The sequence below is a fragment of the Phoenix dactylifera genome, chromosome 9 (genome assembly GCF_009389715.1).
Source record: "Phoenix dactylifera cultivar Barhee BC4 chromosome 9, palm_55x_up_171113_PBpolish2nd_filt_p, whole genome shotgun sequence".
Lineage (NCBI taxonomy): Eukaryota > Viridiplantae > Streptophyta > Magnoliopsida > Arecales > Arecaceae > Phoenix > Phoenix dactylifera.
Genome location: NC_052400.1, coordinates 17,442,772 through 17,463,759, shown reverse-complemented (window position 1 = coordinate 17,463,759; position 20,988 = coordinate 17,442,772). Strand labels below are relative to the sequence as shown.

The 20,988-nt window shown below is 40.4% G+C and overlaps 2 protein-coding genes across 2 annotated transcripts; both read right to left on the bottom strand.

Annotated features, from left to right (window-relative positions):
- Positions 1-1,748: 1,748 nt before the first annotated feature.
- Positions 1,749-3,642, bottom strand: LOC103712469 (vegetative cell wall protein gp1-like). The gene is made up of 3 exons (XM_026805235.2): positions 3,027-3,642; positions 2,815-2,929; positions 1,749-2,709 (listed from the first exon to the last, which is right to left on the bottom strand). The coding sequence occupies exons 1-3, from the start codon at positions 3,405-3,407 to the stop codon at positions 2,336-2,338; spliced, it is 870 nt and encodes a 289-aa protein (XP_026661036.2). The 5' UTR covers positions 3,408-3,642; the 3' UTR covers positions 1,749-2,335.
- A 4,361-nt stretch (positions 3,643-8,003) lies between these two features.
- LOC103712700 lies at positions 8,004-20,533 on the bottom strand. Its single transcript, XM_008799328.3, has 9 exons — positions 19,880-20,533; positions 17,118-17,212; positions 16,056-16,135; positions 12,339-12,380; positions 12,140-12,267; positions 10,646-10,826; positions 10,290-10,468; positions 8,903-9,157; positions 8,004-8,827 (listed from the first exon to the last, which is right to left on the bottom strand). Exons 1-9 carry the CDS (start codon positions 20,404-20,406, stop codon positions 8,581-8,583), a joined length of 1,734 nt encoding a protein of 577 aa, XP_008797550.2. The 5' UTR covers positions 20,407-20,533; the 3' UTR covers positions 8,004-8,580.
- Positions 20,534-20,988: the final 455 nt, after the last annotated feature.

Genomic DNA, 20,988 nt, shown 5'->3' with positions numbered 1-20,988 from the left:
TATTTTAGCATTATTTATTATAATGGTTAATCGCTATTTGTTGTTAACTTATATTATTAATTATTTTATTTAACTATGATTGTTAATTATGATAATAAATATTGATGATATTATTAATCTTACACTGTAAATGATACTATTTAAATATTAATAGAATAAATTGATAATAAAACAAGTATATATTATTCATTCAATACATATTTAAAGTGGCTTTTTCACTTACAGCTAAATATTCAAATGACAAAAGTGCACTTTATCAATGTTTACTTTCTCAACAAAATAAAAGTAAAAATTTCCAACTTTTCCAAATTAGCGCTGCTTTCAAAAAGTGTCCAGCATTCACTTTTGTTTTCACCCGCATAAACATATATTATTCTAGTTCGGAAAAAAGAGTAAAAAAGAACCAAGAAGGTTTATTTATCGAGAATAGAAATATTTTTTTGTTGGAAATGAATGGGAAAATACTATCCACTAAATAAAGTTGTCATGCCCTTTTTCTTCTAGGCAAGAGGAGAGAAAATATCAATTTGATTTTTAAAATATAAAAACTAGAATTGAAATTTTTTTAAAATGAGTCATTGCATATTTCCAAATTTTCATATTTGACTTACATCTTGGTAACCCACACTTGTTTAGAGTGTTTTTTCCCCTTCTTTATTTGCTCGAGCATGTGGATCATACATTCTTTGCTTGTTTCTTTTAATGCAAATCTTTCACATTTAACCATGCATGGAGCTTGAGTAGTCAGACTAGGTGGCTCTAATGTTAACATAATAATATAACATGAGAATCTAGGGCAAAATCCTACGTAATTGCGAAATTTGGTGAGGATAAAAAGGAAAAAAAGTAATTTTATCTAACCATTTCTTTTATATGCGGACAATGCATGAATCCAAGCAAAACTGTTGCCATGGGTGTAATTTTTGGTGAAGAGTGTTGCAATGCTTACGTGCTTGCATAAATTGTGCAATGAATGTGGTTTGGCCATGGGTGAGCTTCATACAGGCTATTCTTGAAATACATGCTTGCAGGCATAAGTTTTTTCCCTTATGGAGATAGAATTAAGAGATGTGTGGGTGCTTGCCTACATGGCTACATGGCAACAAGTTGAGTTTGGCGCATTTGGCTTGGAATCACAGAGAATGGCAATTTGAATAGATCAAGAGTGAGATCAGAATGTGCATCGTTTAATACAATCACGATTGTCGATCAAATTATTCTAATATGCGAAAGCTGATATTTAAATTATGTTAACGGTCATATAGCCGCGAGTGATGGAATCTTCGAGCAAAACCAAACGATTTGAGTACTAAATTAGTCATCTCCTAATCAATGACCGGAAGATTAATGCAAAACCGTTGGCAGCGAGATTGCCAAAAAGAAAACTGTGAAGGCGGGCCGGCCTCCCGTCCCGTCCCCATCCCTCCATCTGAGTCTCTACGTGGCAACACGAGGCAGTCCTTTATGCGTGGGGCCCACAGCGACAACTGTCTTGCAAGACTTTTTTTTCTTCTTTATTGATAACTCAAGTCAATTAAAACAATTATGTAATTTCTTCGAGAACATTAAAAACAGTGGGTTCAAAGCCGCGCTGGGAGACTAACAAACGGACAAACAACCGCTTCACAGATCCGCGTTGACCGGCCATGCCCTCCCCCTCAACCCCAAACTCCCCCCACAGGGAATCCATGACAACACCAAAAGTCAAACACAGAGAAATATAAAAATTAAACCGAAATACAGCCAAGGAAAGCAATCGGACAAGAGCGACCGAATCATCACAGAAGTAATGTTACACCAGGAACAATTTACCAAAAGAAAAAAAGGTCAACAAAATTACAAGCTTTGCCCGTTCTAGCTCCAGAGAGAGAGGAAAGAGAGAGAGAGCATGAAATCATGGAATTCTGGCCTTTTTTCTGTATGTAGTTTAATTAAACTAAAAAAACGCTAGGCATGGGTAGGGGATTGATAAATATAAACGGACGGATCAGATGCTTCTCTTGCACACTCTCTCTCTCTTCTCTCTCTCTCTGTGTGTGTGCTGTCTGATGGCAGGAGGAGCAGAGGGTTGTGATCAGCTACCGCCCGCGGCGGCCGCCCGCGTTGTTGTTGCTGGTGGACAGCCATGGCGGAGGGAAGAAGTGCTCCTCCAAGTCGCCGTTCATCGTCGAAGAAGGTGGAGGCGACGGCCTCCGTCGCGCCGTGGAGATGGGAGCCGAGGCGGTCGGGCACCGGAAGGCACATCTAAGCCCATGAGGAGCAAGCTGTCCTCGCCCATCACTTCCATGTCTTCTAACCAGTAGCATTCCCTCTTCCTCTTCTTCCTCGTCGTCGTCTACCTCGTCGCCGTCCTCCCTCTTGCCGGGCGGGCGTTCGCGGCGGAGGAGCTCATCCTCCATGGAGGCCGTGAGAGGGGTGGTGGGGGAGAGGCCCGCGGCGGTGGAGGACGACGGTGGACTTGAGGATGGATTGACGGGAGGGAGGTGCTCGCCGTCGCCGGCAGCGGGCGGCGGGGTGGCGGTGGAGGAGGAGGGAGGAGGGGGGAACTTTTGGCGGGTGCTGCCGGCCGAGGGAGTTGCCGGTGGGTGGGCAGCGGGTGGTTGTGCTCGGCCGGTGTAGGTGATGACGAACATGTCCGGGTCCGTCCGGCTTCGTTCCACCTGCTTCCGGGCCAAGCATCCCTTGGAACTGCTGCACCTATAGTATCCCCTGTTTCAAGAGAAGACGCACCGCAAAGTTGGCACTTCCCTTCTCTTTGGAGCAAGAAAGACTAGAAGAAGGAATCAGGGAGGGAGGATGGGATGCAGCACTAACCGGGGGTAAGGCGAGCCCCTTTATGGGTTTCTGGCCATATTCCGCCAGGCCCACATATCGGAGGAGAGGCCGTCGGCGGGGACATGACACACCCACCCTCTTCTGCTGGTTCTTTCTGAAATTCACATCAAGATCCGATTTTTAAGCCCAAGATCCCATTTTTCTCTTTTTTAGACGAATGAATTTTATTACCTTCTTTTTGGAGCACTTACCTTCTTTTGGAGCGGGAGGTCTGGGATGGGGGACGGTGGGGCTGCCTGCTGTGCTGCTGCTGGGGTGGCCCCCACGGCGGGGACCAGGGAACCGGCGCCGGTGACGGCGAGCGATGCGGAGGAACGGCGGCGAGGAAGGGCCGCTTCGCTGCGGTTGCTGCTCGCTTTGGAGAAGAAGGGCTTGCAGAGCTCCTCCAGCTCCTGGAGCACGCTCCGGGACTCCAGCATATCCGGAAGCACAAAGGGAAGCCGCCGCCGCAGCCCTCTCCTCATCCAGCGGCCCCGTCCTCCCTCCACCTTGATGTCGAGGCGGAGGGAAAGAAGAGAACGGGTCCGTCGTCGCCGCCGGCCCCGTAAACCTGCAGCTCCGCACCACCGCATGGAGATCCAGTTGTCGTCATCCCATCGCCACCCGCAGAGAACAAACCAAATCAAACAAAGAAGCCGGTGCCCTTGGAACTCGCGCTTGGCCCGAGATGTGACCCTCGGAGTCCAGCTATATAACCATCTCACGGACGAAAGCGGCCGCGTCGAAGAGGAGAAGAGAGAAGAGGTCTTGGAAGGCAGAAGGGGAGGAAGGAGCGGCGCTGACTTTCTTAGAGAGAGAGTGGTGTTGAATTTATACGGGGGAGGGGCAAAAGGGGAAGAGTGGGGCTCGGTAGTAAGGTGGAGGTGGGCATTGGATCCCCCTAAAGTCGCCAAAAACCGGCCGGTCTTTTTTCAAAGGCCCGGAAACCGGGTTTGCGTTTCCCACTTGACTTTGGCCAAAAATGTCAAAGGGGTGAGAAGAGAGAGAGAGAGAGAGTGGGATAGAGCTGTGCCTCTGAGAAGAGAAAAATAATAAAAAAAAAAGTCGTCGCTTCCACCCCACTTTCCACGCGAGCGGTCCTCGTCCTCTAGAAAAAGATAACATTTAGTTAATAAGTCTGACAGTGATATTCGGACGCTAATTTAATATTTCGAAGACCCGGCTGCGGAGGCCGCGGTGGCAGCAAGCCCCGCGGCTACAGTGACGCGGGGGCGAGGGAGGGAGGGTGGTTAACGGGGATCTGGACACGTGCACCGCACGTGGGCCGGCCAGCTAGTGGGCCCCAGGTAACGGTTCTTTGGGGGGAAAAACGAACAGCTGGCGGTAAACATTCAAGATCGGTGGGCCCAATTATAATGATTCCCATGAATTTTTGATGGAAAGGCTTATGCCAAATCATGTGCACATGGGCTGCAAGATCATAGGATGGATGTGCTGACGGTACGAGAGAAGATAATTTTTCTATGATTGGAATTTTATTTTTTGATGCATGATATTAATTATCAGTTAGGATAAATCATTAGATTATGACATGTGCAGATGTATTCATGCAAAATTAAGTGTCTGATAAGGGAAAAAAAAAAAGAAGCTATCATTTGAATTCACATCCATCCATTGGGGGGAAAGGAAATGGGTCAACAACGTAAAAGCTTGAATTAAGTTTACACCAAAATATTCAAAATTTGATATTTTAAAACATTTTATACTATTATTATAATCAATAATACATGTGCACTTAAATCTGAATTATGCCTTCTAGGGAGAGGGTGAAGGAGGCTTTTGACCCAGATTGATGCAAATTGTTTTAAATAGGGGGAAGATGCTATAATTAATAATCATAATAATAGAAGCGTAGCCGAGTAGCATCAAGCAGTCGTCGTTTTATCAATTAGTATCCCAAAAATGGTTGTATCCATGCTCTTTAAATGTTGCACCATAAATTGCTTACAAAAACTAAAGCAAACCAGGTTTTTAAATGACCATCCATTAATATAAGCATGCATTGATAGCAAGATGCATTCCATGCTAAACATCATCATGGTTGAATTTTAATAGATGTCTAAGAGCTACACATTTGCTTTTCGGCGAACAGATCGATGTATTTAATTCTCGTAAGCACTTTCATAAATAGGAGGGAAATAAAGTTAGAAAGACAATTATTTTTGGCTTTGATTTAGGTTTAGTATTGCGCGTGATCATTAAAATCTCATAGGGGCTTGCTTTCAATATTTTTTGATACACCGGTGATTTTTGTGCAATATTTACTGGTGTTGTGTACTCGTGTTGAAATCTTTTATAATTTGATTGTCAACTATTTTTTTTGTACAAATTGCATCATAATTGTTGACGAGAACCAACATTTTATCCTTGCCCACTGATTTCCATTGTCCAACTTGGAGCTAGTTCGCGTGACCAAATTCCGGTGTATATGTACACTGAATGAGAAGCCACCAGCCAAGTCCTCACAAACAAACCCTCTTCGGTGTAATGATAAAATATTAAAAGATCATATATATGTAGGCTATTATAGAAAAATAATAACTCAAATATTTCAATGTTCATCATGAAGGCAGAATTTTTGTTAGACTCGATCTATGTTCCACCTCAAAGATAAATTTTATATAGCAAACTTGTACTTAGGCCTATGCACTACCTTCAATAAACAACTTTATATGCATCATGCATTGCTCTTATCAACAAAAAAAATAAAAAAAAAATCTCCACATGCGACACCATCCTTACTCAAGACACGTAGCACAGTTTGTTTGACAAGTTAAATACATGCGTTTAGGTTACTTACTCTTTCTCTCCATAGCGAAATAGATACAGCATAAGAAATAGCTCAAGCCTTAAAAGTGTTGTATAATTTTGGCTCCCACGTGGAGATGAAAGATGGTGTATGGGTTGATAAAACAAGCTCGAGCGCATACGATGCAGCACCGTGGCATACGCACGAACAAGGATAATGACAAAACGACAGGTATAATAAATACGTTAGGATGAAAAATTATTAGATAGATCAGATATATCGTAGACTCAGAATAAAATCATTTTATTTTTCACTCTCCATTTACTTTTTAATATGAACTAGCAATAATTTAGGATGATTTTATCTTAAATCTATGGTTTATTCTGATTCACCTAATAATTTCTCTATTAGGATAAACCGGGGGCCCTTCCTCCCTCCTCTACGAACAAACAATCCTATCCCACACCCCAAAAGATCGGATCATCTCGACCAGTAGGCCATTCTCCACCCATTACGACTCCCATCTAGATCATTCATCTATTCTATTCTCAAAATTGGCACCATATCATCATCATTCTTTAACTATTGCTGCCAGCTGTGTCTGAAATGTTAATACCACCGGACGTGGATATGTCACACTTATCACGTCAGGATTCCAGAATACAAGACCAAGTCAAGTCAAACAAATAGACTTTGGCCACCGCTTGCCCCATCAGCATGCCTACCAGTTTCCATAGTTTAAAGGAGAAAAGTCATTTTAGAAGAAAAATATGTGCATGCCGTACATCGTTAGCGTAACCATGGAAACGACAAGCGCTATCCAAACCTAAGGCGGTGCCACCGACGCTGCCAACTGATAAGACCGCCTCGTTCCTCGCCCATTCTCCTCCTCCCTGTCCGGGCCCCACGCGCCCCGCGCCCCCCCCCCCCCTCCTTCAGGAGTTCAGCGCGGCGTAGCTCCAGGCTCCACAGGCTCCTGCGGCCGGGCTTCTTTGGGGGTAGAACAAGGGCAGATCCACACACCACTTGTGGCATATACTCTAATGCTGTACTTGTTTACGTGTTGGGGTGGCGCTAAGATCTCGCGCAGAGCACAGCACTCCTCCTCGGGGAGGGCTCTGTTCTGGTTCCGGTCTCTTCCTTTCAAATCTTTTAGGGTACATATCCTGGTCTTTTCCATGAATAGGTTTTGGCAGCCGACGTTCTCGCGGTCAAAGCAGACACCAACGTGCCAATGTCTGCCCAACCTAGTCGAGTCTAGAACTTCTAGGACTGTAAGCCGGTCGGGCAGGTGCGAAGAATTATCTCGGCCTAACTAATCACGTAGAAGAATTTGTTAACCAAGTTGATGAAAAAATATAACCCCTTCAAGCAGGCTGGACCAAGTCATGCACTCTGAATTATTATTACAATTGTTTTTTGAGTGAGATCGAAGGTACTTCAGCTGAGTTGGATATAGTAAATGCTTTAGCCTTTAGTGCACTGTTATATTGGGAGTTACATTAGCAGGATATCTTTCCAATACATCACATATGATGTCTCAAATTTCTTATGACTAAAGCCAATGTTAGATTTGATTCCTACTACTCTCACCAATTTCCTGTGAACTGTAACAAAATTCTGCTACCACGTGAGAGAACATTACTAAATTATATCTTATCCATGTCATGTCCATGTGGATGTACTGCAAGAGGCAGCGCGCTGGACTGATAGCTTGTTTAACATGAGCTGGAGTTGGTTAATTCTTTTGCAATTGGAAACAGTACATACTGGAATTAATTATCTTCGGACGTGCTTTTTCTGGATTCAACTTAATCCAGTCTGCTCTCGGTCTACCTACAAAGCGCCCCAACATTTTAACCTACCGGACTACAGATATATAACAATAGAAAAGTTTGAAAAGTAGAAAAGTTGAAGCTTGGCACTCGTCAGACTCAAACATGGGGCTTCCTCTTCCTCTCAATGTGATGCATGTACAACCAGCCATTCACTTTCTAATCCATACATTCATCAAAAAAGTGCACACCACTTTCTAGTGGAATTGTGGCCAAAAGGGAGGGGAAGGAAGGTTCCACTCCAGCGGTACCAGCACCCCACTCCCCATTGTCTCCCCACACAGGTTGTGGGCGGCCATGAACTCCAAGATCCTCTCAGAATCCAACATATAGTATTTCTCTTCTAAATTGATCCATGTTGTGCTGTGCTGACAGCATCGTGACAATGATGGGAATTAGAATCATTGCACTACAAAAGAACAAAAAAGAGAGGAAAAGAAGAGGAATCTGAGGGTAGTGCAATAACCTATTAATCCTTCATGACGACGCTTAAAAGCCGCGAACAGATACCGTATATGCCTTGCCTGTGTATTAAAAAGAAGGGGACCCAATGAACATTTCGAAAGGCCAGATACTTGTGACACTTCGCAACCGTTAATAACCGCTTAATCTCAGATGGCTTCTGGCCTCCCCTTTTCATACAAAAAAAGAAAATAAAAACAACCGCTTAACCATTCCAGGGAAAGGAAAGCAAGCGTTACAGATGCACTTAAGGGACCTGGAAACATAAAAGTAACCGGACCAAATACCACCTGCACTAATGATTCCATAACGCACTAACACTGTTTTGGAGCCCACCAAGTTGCAGGCACCTGAATGTGGCTACACTGTGCTATAGCACTACCAAATCACACTACAAATGAACGGTGGAATTATTTCGAGCTATTCCCATCACTCCCACCAAGACTTCCTGAATTGGCTGAAGAAATAGCAGACTTGGTGGTTCCAACGAATTCAAATCTATATGAAACCACCTGTTGTAAGTAGGATCGTAGTGGATCTTTCTGATCAAAATGTGATTCTTGTGTAAGATTCAATGTATGGTGCGATCCAAAGAATGAGAAGCATTCCTAAAGGAGCTGGTGCATGCATGTCATTGGTCCTTCACAGAACACGATGTAAGGTGGAGATTCTGGCTGATTCTCTCCCAAGAAATGCCTGTCATGAAGAGGCCATCCTTGTGATAGTAGAGTAGTCACCCACATTTGCAACAAACAGGGGATCCTTGTCTTCATTAAGTTCTGTTGGTTTCTGACTTGCTTGCTCAAGCTCCTTTGTCAGGTCTTCCATTGTCTTCTTCAAGCTGGCTCTGCTCATCTGCCCCCCATCACCCACCGAGATGCCAACCATCGTAATCTTTGGGAGTAGGGGATTCAGCGGAATTTCATTGATACCATCTCCATCCATGCTGCATGAAGATAAATAATCATGTCCAAATCAAAATAAATTCCACACACTAGCAATAAGGACAGAAATAGCACACCTTGTGCCCGACTTGATCTTATTGTCTGGTATTTGCTGTTTTCCATGCTTTTTTGACCATGGATTTGAAAACCAGCTGCCGGGAGGGAACTGAAAATCAGTGTGACTTGTTGACTGGCCATGGTCTCCTTCAGCATTTTCACTTAAACTGAGCCCTGAAGCACCACGTTGCTGATCGGGCTGGCCATTATCAGCACCTTCCAAGTTAGCAGTGCCACGGATGGACACGGTTGCCTTTGAAAATGAAGCGGCACTCCTGAAATCATCATCATCCACAAAAAGAATAGCACAAGAAACTAAGGTGCCAGCATGAATAAATACAGAAAAACAAAGTGTGATCTCTAATCTAATCCAATACAAGATTGAAATGCTTACAAGAACATAGGGAACAATGCTTTCAATAACAAAAGCACAAGATGCATCTCACTTAGGAAATATCAAAGCAAATGGAGCAAGAGAATTCTAGAACTCAGCTATCTATTAAGACCTTTCCATCAATTGCCATGATATGTGTGCCACAGAAGGCGGTTAAAAAGATGCCCGCAAATACCAGGAGTAAGACACATCTATAAGAAGACGCTAACAGGCCAGCAAAGATCATAATGTATGAAAAGCAACTTCTCGTTGTCCATTTTGTTGACTAGGACGACATATACTATAAGGATCAAGTTTCGCCGTCTTCGTACTACACCATGTACTGGTGCTACACTAGCATAGTATCGGTATAGTATGGTACAAATTTTTTTTTGTAACATACCGAGCATCGATATGCCATCCGTATTGAGTACCGGTACCAAACTAGTATAGTACGTCCCATACCACCTGGTTCGGGCCGGTACGGTGTACCTTGCTAAGGATTTTTGCGAACACCACCAGTTAGGATTCCAAAGGAACCGGTTGACATGTCAAAATACTCTTTATTCGTCAACCAAAAAGGTACCTTCCTTCCATTCTGAGACTGGCACCAAGAACCAAACTCGCACAGAAGCTTCTGGACAACACTCGAAAATTAAAGACACAAGCTATACCTGGCCCTACTTGGTCATATCTTGGAACAAGGCTTAACTTGGGCCTTGGCATGGGGCTTTGAAGAAATAGAGATAGGACCAATTCTGAGACTGACACAGACTGATGATTTTAAATGGTTTTTAATCCAGATTCAAGCCTAATAAGTTTAGGCCTATCTAAGGTTTGGGCCTTACCCAGGCCTTGGTGGTTCATGTCTCAAGCCAGGTTCGGGTAGAACTTGGCCAAAGAACAGCCTATTTAGGTGACACAGCCGCATGACCGGATGTGATTCAAGTGTAAAATACAAATAAACTAGCATTTCCAACAAGCCATCAGAATCTGAATATTATTGTACTATTGCATGTACAGTGTGTATATACCTTTCTTCAAATGTGTCTACCATATAAGGAAACTTCGGTTGGATCCCAGTGGCTTTTCTCAACCACTTATTACCAAGAAGTATTTTGTCAGCAACATCAAGGAGCTGAATCTCAGCAGCTTTTGATATCACACTAAGTGGTATTCCAGAATGACCCAATTCATCAAGCACTTCTTGAACCTGCAATGCATCAAAAGCCAAGATTTCCAAGATAATAGCAATCACAATAGGTAAAGTAATAGTTTGAGCAAAGACTACATAATAAAGCATGGCAAAAAAAGGACTAGACAGTCTATCTATAAGCAGCGACAGTAATATTTCTAAATGCAGCTGTAAAAACTAAGTTATGAAGAATACCTCTGGAGGTTCAAACAAGCTGTCCCCATTTTCCTCAACAACTTCTGCAGCCAGGCCATCATCTATTACATCTCGCCGTCGTTGTCTGTGTCTATTTTGGATCAATGTGTGAAAGTGCTGATCGACTGAAGCCTCAAGAATATTGTCTAGCAAGCTTTTATCAAAAAAATAAGGTGTATACCTGGAATGACAAACACATTAAACACTATTAACAATTAAAATTATTTTGCTAGGGATGAAGGTTCAGAGGCGAAGTTAGAACTCCAATTTCCCATTAAGATAGATATTAGGTAGAAACACATTGGAGAGGTAACTACTAGTGCATTAAGAATTCAAGTGCGGGTACTTGAGCTGAAAGCAGGAATCAGAATTGTTTTGAACGTGCTGTGTATTTAGTAGTCCACAAAACACATTGCATTTACTGTTTAAGCAAGATGAAAAATGAATATTCTGATAGATAACTATCATGTTGAGCTTAGTCTAGGCCTATTTCTAGTTTATCTACAACAGCTTCATGTTCCGCACTCTTTAAAAAGAACATAGCTCATGAGGCTCAATGCACCTACAAACACTATTCTTGTCACAGCTACCTATCATAATCATCACTTCTGCTCAAGATCAAATAAACCTTTTAATTTTTTACTTCCACAACACCTATCTAATTACCAAAAACATACCCTATCAAAAAGAATTTTCCATGTTAAGAAGAGTGTACACTGCAGTCAGCCAAGCATTGAGCATCAGCTTATGATCCTACTACCCCTATGAAGTGCAATAGGAGTGTGTTGCAGACTACTTTTTATGTTCTCGTTTCCTTCTACCAGTAAAAAAATTATTAGTGCAACACCAGAGAAATAACAGAACAAGTCCAGATAACAGAGAAGGGCAATACATGGCAATTAAAAAGGAAAGAAAAAGTTCAAAATATGAAAAAACAGTGGAAGTAGGAATGCAGCTTCTACTTTAATTCATTTGTTAAATGCTCATCTAGTGCTGCTCTCAGCAAGTTATTATTATGTATCCAGGAAAAAAAAGTTTGCATAAGCAGCATTTATATGCATAATAGTAAAAGTCTTCACCTTAACCTAAGGCCACATCTATCCTCCTTTTTTTCTCTTTTTTGATCTACCAGAAACAACATTGTTCTCTAAAAATGCTTGCTGAAGTTACAAGGAAGTTGAAGGCAAGTTTGTTGCTTTTATTTTAACCAACACCTATTGTTAAACTTATTAGATTCTCAAATCTTCGCTGAGGATGATTCTTCCTTTTTCCTCGTCTTTTAACTGCATGAGGGAAGAAAGGGAAACCTCAGCAGCTCTTTTTCTCATAATCTAAGTATGAGTTTCTAAGAAGGATTGGACAAGATGCACAAAAAACATAATGAACATTACTGTTAAAGCAGAAATAAATAACAAACAAGCCATAATCTAGAGAAAAAAATGTTCCAATTTAAAATGTAAAGGCCATGACACCCATATATACAGAACTGCATACCACTTTATTCCATCATTTGTTGCTATTGCAATATTTAAATTCCGAGCTGTGAATACAGGAACACCACCAATCTTTCTTTTCCCACGTTTTTGTGGGATTCTCCTAAGAAGTTTATTGGCTGCCTTAACCTGCATGAGTAGGAAATCATTGCACTGAAATGCTTATAACCACTGAAAATAACAAGATCATTTTTATGCACCTGTTTTTCATTTGGAACGAATTGGAACATATGAGGCTTTTCCTGCAAAAAGGATAGTGGAATATCTAAATCCAAACCCCAGATAAGACTTTAAAATAAAACTCAGCAAAGTAGAGAGCCTAGAGATGCAGCATGATGGGGCAACATTAACCCTTAACCAGGATAATCGACAGACAAACATAATTGCTGCAAAAATCAAATACACAAGGGAGATTGGGTCATATTGGGTAAAAGAAATAAAAAAAAAATCTAATTAAATCCTTCACATATAGCTATGCATTAGTGGAACCTAAATGTCAAATTCAGAGAACTTAAGGATAGAGCATCATCATCTCGAAAGGGGTAAAAAATATATAGATTTTAGCACCAGTATCAATTTTAAACATTTTTATACAGAAACATTGCATGATTTTCAACAGGTAATGATGCTTAAGATAGTAAGAAGCAAGGTTCGCCGTACCGGTACCGAACTCCGTACCGGTGCCGCACTAGTATAGGCATACTGAGTGTCGGTACGGTACGGTATGCGGTACGCCAGGCATACCGACATTGGTGTACCGATACCGGTACCCATCGGTACGGATACGGTACGCTCGGTACCGACTGGTACCGATCGGTACAGCAAACCTTGGTAAGAAGTTTAGTTGTGATTTGCAACAGGTGAAGACAATTTAATTTTCTCTCTCTTATAAGGAGAAATCTGAAAGGTTTGTAGAAATACTATGACTAATCGATTACAATATAAGGACAAGTGAGCATATGGAAGTTTAGTAAGACAAAAGAGGCAACTGAAAGAAATTAGAAGACAGAAAGGCTAGTTTAACGAACGAAACTATGTGCTAAGCAAGTGCAAGTCCCCTAAAAGAGTCAATACAAGTTGCATAAACATATCAATACTCTCTGGCAACATCAGCGGAGAATAAATAAATTATTAATGCTGAAGGTATTCATGATGGCAGTTAGTTTCTAGTGGAGAACTGATACCAGTAGGTTGTAGGTACATTGCATCAATTCCTCAGTTGGCAATAAATATATAATTACATACACATAAATGTTTTACATGGGTTTCTATGGGAGACAAATACTCTTCATGTATAAACTACAACAAGTACGTAAATTTGAAATTAATTTTTCAAAACAATTTTTAAAAAATAACAAAAAGGAATCAATAGCATTGATTGACTTGATCAATTACATTTAGCAACCCAAGCAAGGCCATTTAAGTTTAATATCATCATTCCCATTTTCATATTGAATCACTGCTATATGCCTAGGCATTCGATCATAAAGTGAGGATTCTTTATCATAATTTACAAGGAATTTCAAAAATACTATTTCAATCACTACTCTCTAACTACATTACATGGACACTCCATTGTTGAGCCGTTTGGAAATGCCAACACTTTTAGCCACTTGGCTGTGGCATGATGCAACATGACGTGGCTAGACACTTCTTTGAAATGTCCTGCTCATGTCAGTAAAAAGTTCCTGACATGACACTTTCTTTGGAGTGTCATGCAAGGGACTCTTAGTTAGAAGTATTGGACACTTTTAAGTGAGGTGTCCTGAAGGTATTCTAGACATAAAAAGTCAGTGTACTTGTGGTTTTTAATATGAAGTTATCAAGTCTATGGACAATTTCCACAAAGTGTCATTATATTTTTTATATAAAGTTGTCAAAGGTACTCGAACATTTTAAGTGAAACGCAATTATGTTTAAATATAAATGCATCATAGTTGGTTATCAATTTAAGTATCTCAACACTTCTTAAATAACTTCAAATAAACCTATTGAATGCCAGAATGATAAAAAGCTTAACACCTCTTATTTAGTTATTAAAATATTTTTAAACAGAAAAAAGATAAAAATCCAAAATACAAAGGCCGTCTTATTCAAAACCCCAATTACCTCTTCTCTCCCACTTAACACCTCAAAACTCACTGTTCTTATAAAAAGAAACACGCTTTCACATCTTTTTAACCCGAAATGACTGAAGAGAGAAAACGGTCGTTTTTTAGGATACTTTCAGGAACAGATCCAGGGAGATGAGGTAGGGCTTGTAGCTTAGAGGATTAGAACATGTGGCCATGAACCCTGATATCAAGGGTTCAAATCCCTCCTCGCTCACAACCTTCCAAAAAGGGAAGGACCTTTCCTTTACCTCCGGAGGGATAAATTAAACAATTTGCAAACTCATGGATATTAAGATATTCCATTGAATTTATTTTCTAGATAGCATTTATAATTATGAGTTTCTCCATTTTCAAATAAGCATCAAAAAACAAATACATGTGTGTGTACACACACATATATAGAGTTGGACTGCACTTTCAATTAACTCCTTGTACAAGGAGTTAACAATTTTAAAGCCAATGATAAGACATTCAAATTGAATATCCAAGATACTAAACATGATCTTCATTTCAAAAGATATTAGAAACTAAAATTTATATATTTTGGTGGTCTCTAACCTATGCATCAAATCAATACAAAAATACACGATATTGATCGACTAGTATGGTAAAATACATGATAGAGCACATAAATTGAAATCTATTTTTATTGGATAATGATCTACATATTTTAAAATATGAATAGATTTAAAAAATAGGTTTTCATGATCAAATAGTAAAACATAGTGTCATGCTATTTAAATCATCCATTTTGACACCTACTTGATGATTAGGTTAGAGACTACCAAAATACATGAATTTTAGTTTCTAGGCCTTTTTGTAGTATAGATTATGTTCAATAGTTTGGATCTTGAATTTAGATAGTCCATTATTAATTTTGAATTATTAACTCAAAAGTGTGTAATCCAACTACACTTGAAAACTCTTGAAGACACAGACATTGTGGTCATGTGCATAGGGTTTTGGAGGTTGCTATGTCCAACACTTGAGAATACAGACACTAAGATTGCTTTCCGATACTTGAAGGATCCTTTTATGTAACCATCTCACTCTCCTGATAGTAACTTTACGCTTATTATGACCATAGATACAGTAGCCCAATACAGGTAGCAGAATGACAAATGTTGGAAAGCTAGTCACAGGTGGCACAACTGACGATGGGTGTCATTTACAAGTGTAGCACCAGTAAAACTAATGAAGTACTAGACTAAGAATGTTGTGGGGGTTGATCAAGATAAGTATGTCGGATAATAGAAATATGCATGAGTTTAGGCAGAGAGTTAAATTCAAGCTACTAAATTTGAGATACGTGGGTAGCTAAATTAATCTTATGAACAAAATTAAAATTCATATTTAAATTAAAAGACAATCTTAACTTATTTGTGCTCTAGATACAAATCTCAAAGCTATCTTTCACCATAGTGATAGCGCATATAGCTTTAAGAAGACACTAATACAAACAAGAATCACTATACCCATAGTGGTAATATCATGACAACGAAGGTATGCCGTACCGGCCGAACCGGATGGCATGGGGCGTATCGTACCGTTTCAATTCAGTACCGATACCCAGTATGAATGGCGTACCGACACTCGGTATGCCAAAAAATTTTGTATCATACCGTACCGATACTATAGCAGTGTGGCACCGGTACAGGGTCCGGTACCGAGACAGTGAACCTTGATGACAATAATATACATATGCTTTCTAGAATTGAATACTATTCTTTTTTTTTTAAAGAGGCAAAAAATCCAAAATTAAAATCTAAAGTTTTGCAAAATCTAATGATAGCATAGCCATACCTTGAAATGTTCATAAGCTACATCAAGTCGGCAAGCACCGACCATACCAGTTGGAATATTCAGTCGTTTAACATGTGCAACTGAGATAGCAAAATATAAGTCAGACTGCAGTTCCTCATTCATGAAATAAAACATTATCCATAAAGCATCCAATAATGCCTTCATACAGTTGTTATGACGATGCAGTACCACTATATTCACTAAATGAAATGTTATGAACTAATAGAAATAATAAAAAATGAACATATTTGTTGTGCAAAGAAATTATAAGTTTTGGTTAATCATATTGTAAGACAAGCATCATGTTCTCATGAAATAAATTAGGACATAATCATCTTCAATTGATTACTTAATTGAAGTAGTACAGTATTTGACAAAATAACGAAGATAATAAAAATCTTCAATCTGCTGTTAAGTTAAATAGATAATTTAGTGACCCATAGACAAGGTATTTTGAACATCCAGGATATGTATATAAAGTTCTTAAAGTACACAGTTATAGCATTCAAAATCCATACTCTGCCTTGCAGAAATTTGGTATTTCTGTCAATTCAGCAAAAATTATAAGGTTAGGTGAGTTACAAATTATAGAAGAAACAAATTTTCACATCCGACAAATTTTTACAGATAGAATTTTCAAAACATCAACACACATGCTGTCAAGTAAATACAGCACAATCATCGGTAAAATAAAAAGTAATGTGAATGATAAAAAACACAGTGAAAAGAAGTTTTGTAATCAGACACAGATGGATAAAGGAGAAAAACATAATTAGCTGGAATGGAACAAATTTTGTATAGCTAGGACTTATCATTTTGAGAAGTATAATTCTGCAGATTCTTTTTTGTAAAATTATTTTATTTTTTCCCTATTATTCCATGCATTGATTGCACTTACAGTATATAAGCTTCCTCTTCCCCCCCCCCCCCCCCCAACTGAATAAGAAGACAAGGAAGAAGAACAGACAATCTTCTCGCTTGCAAGTGTTTACATCATTACACGTGCATTGATTCAGCAAATTTTAATGTGAAGCAAAACTTGAACAAAAGCATAAGACATACCTGCATCACTTAAATCCATGAAAAAGCGAAAAACAGGACCTTTCCGTTCGCTCTTGGTAACTGTTGCAAGCATCTTTTTGATCCACTCAGGTGTTCTGTAAACAAAAAGAATAGTCCCAAATGAAAAACCGGAACGACCAGAAGAATTGTTCAGAAAATTACAAATTTTGACTACAAAAATAACATTCAATTATTTGTTCCTCTATCTCAATATCTAGATCCCATAATTCTCAAGAGATTAACAAAATTTGAAGTCATTGAGACATATGCATCCAAAAAAATGAAAAATTTACAGAGCAAGGAACCTGAAGCTGAAAGAAGAAGAGGAGGAGGAGGGGGTAGGGAAAATATTGGCCTACATAAGATAACAATTCAGAAGAAGAAGAGGAGGAGGGAGGGGAAATATTGGCCTATATCAGACAACAATTCCGAATTTTCACTCCTATCAATTCCCTCCAAATGTCTCAGCTCTCAAAAATACCTATTGAACAGAACATGTTCTCTGTTAATATGTCAAAATAAAAGATTACTACAATCTTTGAGATAACAAATAAAATTTGGATACTCTTTTGAACTCATAGGTTGGTCCTCCATCCTTTATCTCTGATGCTTACATTCAAATTTTGATAGTAGGACAAGGATAAAGCATCATCACATTTTCTACATCCCAAAGGCCACTTATCAACCCTCTGTAACACCAAGGACTCCATGGAATATATTGATTACACATAATAGATAAACAAAAAATCTACATAAACCAAATATGAAGGTTTCATCATAACAAAAATCCATGCTCATCAAGCTCATTATCACTCTTCAAGGTCTTTGTCTTTAAATTAACCAGGCCATCTCAAAGCTAAGCATAACTTTAGATGGCGCCCCATTCCTTTGGGGAATTAGACCCAAGAAACTGTCAAAATGGACAAACCAACCTAGATTGGAAGATCTTGAAACTATGCAAGCCATGAACCTCTATCCTAATCAAATAAAATGCATCAACTTCTCAAAGATCATGATAACTACCTTGTGCATGGTATGAGATGATCTAACTATGCGCACTATAGTCCATGTTCAACCCTTGCATTTGATATTACCTTTTGTTTTGGAGAACCTGGCCTTGGAAAGGATTTGACAGCAAAGTTGAATCAATAAACATGGATGTAAATGGCAATGCTTATTGAATTAAGTTATGATGGATGCAAGGGAGCCATGCCCTAGCATCCCATGCCACATTGCCTCACCTTCTGATTGGCAGAGGCCTGTTGGATTTCGATTAGAAACTGTAATTAACAGAATTTTAAAACTACCCATTGTTATTAGTGCTACCGCTGCATCGTTATTATCTTTTCTTTCCTTGGAAATTCATTTTATATCTATTCCCCTCTTACACCTGCTGTTCTTAGGCAAGGAGAATTCTTTTTAAAGGGCAAATTAGGAAATAAGATCTTAAAAATAAGAGACAAGAAGAATGCTGCACTTCTCCTCCATCACTTGGTTAGGAGTTCCTCATCGTTCACTCAATATCAAGGTTTGCTAGTACTCCCACAGGCATCTGTTCCTCTAATTTCTTCTTGTGATCCATCTTTTGTGTTGCCTTCTGCTTGTGGGGTCTTCTAAGCCTAAATAGCTTCTACTTCAATTGGCAAAGCTCCTTTGTTCATCCTGACCTTGCATTTTTCTGTCAAACAATTATAGTTCCTTCATTATTCCCTTATGGCACCATGAACATGCCTATGTTTCGTTCTCTACTGAACAAAATGACTCCACTCGTACATAAAGCAGTGAAAAGGAAATCAAGGGGCGCCACTGCCTTTGAGAGATAAGAGGGGATTTCAGCACCTTCCTCATGGTATTTTCCATTGGAAGGCAGTGGATGAGCTGGAGGAGAAGAGCAAAGGAGGGATTTCTCCCATTAACTATGGATTGAAGTTTTTTATCCCCTTAAAAGGTACCAGGTTCATCCAGCTTGATAAATAGTAATATCTTTTTAAATATGTGAGCTCTAAAATTGCAACAACAACCCGTCAAGCTTAGCATTGATGCTGGAAAAAAAAAAGTGGCTCGCAGTTAATGGATCAGAAAAGGGGAACGAGCCACAGGAGGACCGGAGGGCCTGGGGAGAGAAAATACAAGAAATAGAGAACAAGTTAAGATGGGCAATTTTAGAATTTTCGGCAATCACAACAACTGATCTCTCCCAATCAGAGGGCGGGGTGATTTAGCATGGGATACCAGGGCGTGGATCCATAGCTTCCCATTTAACATATTCTTCTTGCTTCACCATTGATTGTTCTAAGCAACGAAGTCCCTTAGAAAGTATTACCAGATTACGACTGGATGGTCGGATGTGATAGTATACTTATCATAATGGAGGACTTGCCTCGGATATGGCAAATTAAATCTATAGAAATCAACAATGAAAAACGTAAATTTTATAAAACAAAATACATTCCTGCGTTACCAAAGGAAAAATCTCATGGTTGTAGTCCGAAAATTACAAGAAGTCTATGGATATTGTGATGAAATGAAGAATCCAACTCCTCCTCCCTCAAAGATTGCTCAAAATTTCACAGGCTTAACACAATAATCCTTACCAGAAACAATCTTTTTTTATTTCTCCAGGATTCGACCTAAAAACTAAAATTACAATGTGAATCTTTTCACTTCTACTTCCTTCTGTTCGGAAAAGAAAATATGAGGACTTCAAGAGTGAAAATGAAATCTTTCGACCAGAAATAAAATAGAACAGAAAAAGGGGCGACCTCTTGGAGAGGAAGGGGATGTCGAAGTGGGTGGTGACAGCCATGAGACCGTTGCCGGAGGGATCCAGCATGCTGAATACCTGCCCCACAAAGGCGGGGCCCCCGCCGCCCTTGGAGCTCGAGCTGAGCCCCTCTATCTTCACGCCCGGCGACAGGCTCCTGATGGCCGACGACGGCGAGGCCGTGGCCGAGCTCCGGCTCTGGCTCTGGTAATCGGAGGAGGACGAACAGGAGGCCGAGGAGAAAGGGAGGAGGAGCGGCACCGTCACGGCGGAGGAGCAAGGCGGCGATGAGGAGGTGCAAAGAGACGGGCACACCGGCGGCGCCGCCGCCCCCAGCGGCGGCGGTGGCGACTTTTTGGTGGTGTTGCGACTGGGGTTGAGTGGAGGGAAAGGGAGGAAAGAAAGGATATTGGCGGTGAGAGATTGCAAGGAGCGACCGGCGGAGTGCAGGAACGGGGGGCCATCACCGTCTCGGGCTTTCTCCGAGAAGGACGATGAGGGGGAGAGGGGGAAGGAAGGGGACATCGCCGCCGTCGTCGCCGGAATCAAGAAGAGTGGGGATTCATCAGATGCCACCAGAGTCTCCGTAGGATGCCGACGCGGCCTCCCCAAGTTTTCTTGATTCTGGAAGGCGAACAAATATGATACCGCGTAATATTATGTGGGCACTAATGTCCGATAAGGGTATTTCATATAATATTTTTTATTTCTTTTTTTTGGCTTGTGTGCTTTGAGGCGTGGGCTTAATATACGAAATCTAGGGTCAAAAGCAAAGGAGTACGTTACTAGGGCGTTGCGGGGAAATACAAGTTAATTATTTATATTGTTTCGGTCGCAAGGAATAACTGGGACTGCCGAAGCCACCCGTGGACAGGCCGTGCCTTTGCCTCCTTGAACATTAACTCTCGTATTTGTTTGGTGTTATTGTGACTGTGATTAAGCCACGTGTGCGCAGCCTTCGCCTGGACCAGCTAGCCACCGTCCACGTGTAGCATCGGTTCGGTGGTGCTCAATCGTTGCCAGTCTCGTCACCTCTTCTCAGACAAATTAATTTTTTAAAATATATTATATATATATATTTTTTTTTTTTGCTAATAAAATAGGGGA

Excerpts from the sequence above, each read along its gene's own strand:
- LOC103712700 (XM_008799328.3), bottom strand. The coding sequence starts at position 20,406 with ATGTCCCCTTCCTTCCCCCTCTCCCCCTCATCGTCCTTCTCGGAGAAA. Across the intron at positions 12,268-12,338 it reads TCGTTCCAAATGAAAAACAG|GTTAAGGCAGCCAATAAACT; the intron begins GTGCATAAAAAT and ends CTACTCATGCAG. Across the intron at positions 10,469-10,645 it reads GCTTGTTTGAACCTCCAGAG|GTTCAAGAAGTGCTTGATGA; the intron begins GTATTCTTCATA and ends GATGCATTGCAG.
- LOC103712469 (XM_026805235.2), bottom strand. The coding sequence starts at position 3,407 with ATGCGGTGGTGCGGAGCTGCAGGTTTACGGGGCCGGCGGCGACGACGG. Across the intron at positions 2,930-3,026 it reads ACCTCCCGCTCCAAAAGAAG|AAAGAACCAGCAGAAGAGGG; the intron begins GTAAGTGCTCCA and ends TGTGAATTTCAG. Across the intron at positions 2,710-2,814 it reads AGGGGCTCGCCTTACCCCCG|GGGATACTATAGGTGCAGCA; the intron begins GTTAGTGCTGCA and ends CTCTTGAAACAG.